This window comes from Zeus faber, assembly GCF_960531495.2.
Source record: "Zeus faber genome assembly, chromosome: 2".
Lineage (NCBI taxonomy): Eukaryota > Metazoa > Chordata > Actinopteri > Zeiformes > Zeidae > Zeus > Zeus faber.
This window is the reverse complement of record NC_137189.1, coordinates 19,809,115-19,814,714: the sequence shown is the minus strand read 5'-3', so window position 1 is coordinate 19,814,714 and position 5,600 is coordinate 19,809,115. Positions and strand designations below refer to the sequence as shown.

Here is a 5,600-nt window from a genome sequence, read left to right as displayed (position 1 = left end):
CCCAGGCACTGTCTTTTTGGTTTTTGTTGTTTTTTTCCTGTTTTTATGTATTTATTTATTTATTTATTTATTTACGTCCAACATCAATCTGTATACGCAAATGACTAACAGACCAGGGGTTACCAAGATGCTCACTTGAAAGGAAGAGAATGGGCCTATTTACTTATCTACAGTGTGCGTGTGTGTGTGTGTGTGTGTGTGTGTATTCGGTGTGTGTGTGTGTGTGTGTGTGTGTGTGTGTGTGTGTGTGTGTGTGTGTGTGTGTGTGTGTGTGTGTGTGTGTGTGTGTGTGTGGTGTGCGTGCGTGCGTGGGTGCGTGTGTATATCATCATGTTCAAACATTAAAGAACCAGGGAAGCCATCAAAGCGACTGTTTGTCTCCTGTGATCCCCTCTTCTCTCCTCCTCCTCTTCCCCTCCCCCGCTCCTCCTCCTCTCCTCCCGCAGCATTACAACCCCTCGGGCATGAGGTCATGCCTCGTTTTTCATCCGCCTCCTCCTCCTCCTCTTCTGCTCTATCGTTCCTCCTCCTCCTCCTCCTCCTCCTCCTCCTCCTCGGCCTTGCACTTTCCTTGTACTCTCCCTTTGCGGTCCCTTACAGTTTTCTCTTCTTGGTAACGGGCACCCTGGAAAGGATTCTCGTTTTCCTTTCCTCCTCCTCCCTCCTCCTCCTCCTCCTCCTCCTCCTCTCTCCCCTGTTACCTCTCCCCCGCAATTTCCTCGCCGGGCGTCGGGCCAAAGCTCTCCTCTCTCCCTCAGAACCTCACCTCTCTGTTCCGCTCGGGTTCCGTTTCGTTCCTCCGCCTTCCCTCTTCCCCCTCTCGGCGCTCTCTCTGTCGCGCCTCCTCTCTTTGCCTCTCCTCCCTATACATTTTCCACCCTCCTCCTCCTCCTCTCCCATCCCCTCTTCTAAGCCGAAAACAAATTGGTGTTATAAAAAAAAATAAAAGAGCTTCATACAACAAAATAAACATGTTGATTTGCTGCAGTGCCCTCATGATTTCTCTGGGGTTTTCTCTGGGATTTCTTCTGAACTATGCTTTGGTGTTTTGGTGCTCTGTTCCTCCTCCCACACCTCTCCACTCTTTTCCACTGTTATAATCCCCTTTTCCCCCTCTTTCTTTTCCCTCTGCCCTCTTCCATCATCCCCTCCTCTCATTTCCACCTCTCATTTGCAAGTTCTTTGCCGGTTTACAATTATAGGTAGTAGTACGGCCACTAAGGAATGTCTCATTATAGTAGGTAGCACAGGATACCTCCTGATTAGGTTCATTGATTTGACAAAAGTTCAAGGAGTCAAGTGAAAATCAGGTTGTTCTTTGGCCAGTGGAGGACATCCCATGAGATGAAAGCAGAGAGAAATGCCGATTTACATTTTTGTCCCTTTGTCCTCCTCCAATTTGAACCCTGCCTTTCTCAATTTCCACCTTCTTCTTCTCCTCAGGGTATATTTGTGCTGGGGCTGCCCCACGCCCTTGTCCACTCGGGCTACATGGGGCTGGTTGTGTTGGTGTTGTCGGCCTGGGTGTGCAACCACACGGGAAAGGTTCTGGTCGCCTGCTTATACGAAGAGGAACACAGGTTTTCCATCAAGTCTATCTCTTCTCTATCAAATCTAATTTCTTCTCTTCTAGAATTAACTTTTTTTTTTGGCACGTATGTGTTTGAAATATGTGATGAAAATTCAGAGGTCCTGCCATGTTTTTGCCCCAGCCTTACACTGATTCAGTTTATGGCACTCATCGGTTGGACCTCAGGGTTGATGCTAATGAACAAATCCACAGGGTTGACTCAGAATCCCGGAGTTGAATTTTACGTTCTGAAACCCGGAATTTCCCACCTCTGCGAAAATTAAATTGTGTTTGTGTCTCTCAGCGCGGGTCTTGAGAGGGTTCGGGTCCGACGGAGCTACCAGGAGATAGCAGTGGCCTGCTGCGAGGGACTGTGGCCCAACTGGGCCAGACTGGGCGGGTTCATGGTGAATGTGGCTCAGGTAACATACTAACCCACGGTAATCAGATTGTGTCTGGAAATTAATACGTTAACCTCTATTGTACTGTTTGTGCCAAAAGTCCACACCATACCTTTTCAACTTGGAATTCAATACAAGGGGACCTGAAGCTGCTTTTATCCAATCACCTTGGAGTAGTTCAAACAGCTCTTTACAGGTTTGGAGATGGATTACATTGGGAACGGTTCCTGTTGCCATTTAAAGATTATTTTTATTTTGCTATATGCTTTTACCAATATTCATGCATTACATTAGATTAGAGTGGTTTATGGGAACACAAACACAAGTAAATAACTGTGTTTGTATGTGGGGGCCCCCTCTCTCTGCCCCCTCCCCCTCCCCTCTCTGTCCCTTCTCCAGGTCATAGAGCTTCTGATGACGTGCACCCTCTACCTCGTGGTGTCCACCAGCCTCCTGTCTGACAATCTGTCGTGGATGGCTCTTCCCAGATCCGTGTGCTCGCTGGTGGCACTGATGTTTCTGTTGCCCTGCCTGCTGCTAACTGATCTCAAACTAGTCTCCACTCTCAGCATGCTCTGTTCCCTCGCTCATATCCTCATTAGGTAATTCATTAATTTAATAAAACCATTAACGCTGGTTGACTGCGTTTGTAAGAGTAATCTTAAGTGCGTTTCGGTAGGATGTGATAACGCTTTCATTGTGGTAACTTGGATGGCCTTTTTAGAACCAAATCTTATTTAACGCATAAATGGTCACAATTCAAAGTTCTGGATCATATTAAAGAAGTTTCCATAATTTCATTGTATGTACATATAAAACTTCAAAGTATTTTGCCTTTATTTTTGCCTTCTCATATGGTCTTTGTACCTGTCTGTCTGTCTCATTCTGTCACTATCTCTGTCTCTCTCTCTCTCTCAGTCTACTGGTCATTCTCTACTGTCTGAGTGCAGCCAGAGGTTGGTCCCTCTCCCCCCTGTCTCTCGCCGTGGACCCCGAGGACTTCCTTGTCTCGGTGGGCGTCATCATCTTCTCCTACACGTGTCAGATCTTCCTCCCCCCTCTAGAGGGCAGCATGGAGGACAGGGAGCAGTTCCCTGATATGCTGGGGTTGACCCACGCCGCAGCTTGTGTCATGAAAACTATGTTTTCCTTGCTGGTGGGTAGCGTTTGTGTTCTAGGGTTGATAAACATTTCTTTGAGAGTTATATCATTAAATGAAAAGCTGGTTGGATCGTTTGAGTATTTCAGCGGTGGAAATGTAAAATATTTGAAGTACTATCACTTGTCTGTCAAACTGTTTATAATCTAGTAAAAGCAGCATTTAACATTTAAATGGGAGATTATCAAAAAGTGAGATTAAGTGAGAGATTTCACTCCATTATTTTACCTTGATGTATGGAGTGCATGGATTCTAACTCCCTCCCTGCTGTTCCTCCAACTGTGTCAGCTTGATCACAGAGAGAGAACATCCACTACCATTCGAAAGAGTCTTTGGACTAAATCCTAATTGTTATCGATCTTTATTGCATGATACTGTTGATGCCGTTTGAATAAGGTCAAAGGCGATGTTTAAGACTAAGCTGCAGGGCTTGCAAAACATAAAGGCATATTAAGAATTGGTCCTGTTTTACATAGACGCTAGAGTTTGACGTAAAGGAAAACTAGTCGAGTTGTAGGGACGACTGGAATGTCTCAGCAAATGTAATTCCTCTTCTGCTAGGCTGTGCTGACATGGGGAGCCGAGACAAGCGAAGTCATCACGGACAACCTGCCCCCCGATCTTCGTCCTCTAGTCAACCTGTGTCTGCTCGCTAAAGCCCTGCTGTCCTATCCGCTGCCTTTCTACTCTGCCGCAGAAATACTGCAAACCTGTCTGATCAGAGGTCAGTGGGCTAAACAAATTTTGCCTCCTTGTTTGGGCTCCAAATTCTGTTTTTACCAGACAGGGTACAATTGTTGGCTTCAAGAAGGAACCAGTCATTGTATTAAGTAAAGCAGAATAGCAGTTTAACCTATATGGGTTCATATAGGTTAAACTGCTTAAACTGCCATTTGATCTACCACTGTGCTTTTGAGGTAATATATAGTTACCCTATGTAGCGGTTCCGCCTGCCACACGCCACCCGAGTGGCGCTTTCAGGGCCCTCTTGCACAGGGACACAGACGATGGGATTGAAAACACCCCAGTTTATTATAGCGAGTGGGCTAGGTGGAACAAGCCCGGAGCAGATGGACAACATGCCGTTACAAGGGCTTTTCTCCTGTGTGTGGGTGGATGGGGGTTTTACCTGTTGCTCCTTGATTAGTCTAACGAGCAATAGGTATACAGCCACAACTCCTGGGCCAAATGACCTAGACCCAGGGCAGGTGTGGCTGCTCAAACCACACCATCCCCACACCAAACCCTAACACTAACAACAAAACACCATCCTTGTGAACACTATTAGTTCAATATAACCCATTCTTATGTGCCGGAAACACCGCTTTGTTTTCATAAAACCTTCAGGTGGTGCTGCATCCAAATCGTTCTACTTCCCTGGCCGTGGGCTTGGTGTGTCTCGTCCTGTCTTGGTGGCCCGTGGCGCCCTGCTGATGACATCGTATCTGCTGGCTCTGCTGGTCCCCCGGTTCTCCCTGTTAATGGGTCTGACGGGCAGCGTTACCGGAGCGGCCATGACACTCATCCTGCCATGTCTGTTCCACCTGAGGCTGCGATGGAGCCGCCTCAAAGCGAAGGAGAAGCTCACAGATGTGGTCATACTGAGCCTGGGGGTGGTTTGTAGCACCTCAGGAGTGATCTGCTCCGTGAAAAGAGTGATAGAGGGGCTGTAGGTTGGAGGGAGGACTGCAGTGGACGGGGATGGATAGATTCAAGATTCAAGATTCAAGATTCAAGAGGTTTATTCGTCACATATACATACTTCCATACATAAATGCAGTGAAATGTCAGTGCAACGCACACAGTGATTACGCACAATTATGTTCTAGACTGAACACAACAGCTACCTAATTTGTACGTGACTAACTAACTGAACTAACTGATTCCTAAAACGTAATGCAGTAAGTAAATAGATAATATTTATATAGTAATATAGACTAACATAAAATAAAATAAAATAACTCAAAAGTAATACAGGGTGGGGGTACAAAATAAAAATTAATGGAATAGACATATGTATTTGGGATGGGCTATTATGTATATACAGATATGTACATTAAAGTGCATGTGAATAAAGTGAGTATGGAGATATACAGTATAGTATACAACACTATGACACAGCAATACAGTAACACCGAATAGAACAGTAATACAGCGCAGTATGCAGTAACCCAGAACAGTGATACAGTATGCAGTACAGTATGCTACATACAGTACAGTAAGGCAGTGGGGCCTGTGTGAGTGTCCATGGATAGATGAACATCATATCAGATGGATAGATTGATTGATGGATGAACAGAGAATGCATGGATGGATGGTGGTATTGATTAATGGTGGGTGGTTTGTGGGTGGATGGCAGAGGGATTGTCAAAGGATTTGAGAGAAGGGTGGATGAATTAATGCATTGGTCAGATTCTCAACCGGACATCAAGAATGAAAGTTTTGAAAGTTGCAAGTTAAAATAAATCAA

The 5,600-nt window shown here is 45.6% G+C and overlaps 1 protein-coding gene across 1 annotated transcript in view; it reads left to right on the top strand.

The window, feature by feature from the left end:
* LOC307247316 (vesicular inhibitory amino acid transporter-like) overlaps positions 1 to 4,803 on the top strand; it is a gene marked incomplete at both ends in the record, with an annotated part of 8,480 nt that extends 3,677 nt beyond the window's left edge. Inside the window, 6 exons of the mRNA XM_080023457.1 lie at positions 1,444 to 1,580; positions 1,875 to 1,992; positions 2,371 to 2,573; positions 2,890 to 3,127; positions 3,692 to 3,854; positions 4,478 to 4,803. Coding sequence (XP_079879583.1) covers positions 1,444 to 1,580; positions 1,875 to 1,992; positions 2,371 to 2,573; positions 2,890 to 3,127; positions 3,692 to 3,854; positions 4,478 to 4,803 — 1,185 coding nt within the window. The remainder of the gene's footprint in view (positions 1 to 1,443; positions 1,581 to 1,874; positions 1,993 to 2,370; positions 2,574 to 2,889; positions 3,128 to 3,691; positions 3,855 to 4,477) is intronic.
* Positions 4,804 to 5,600: the final 797 nt, after the last annotated feature.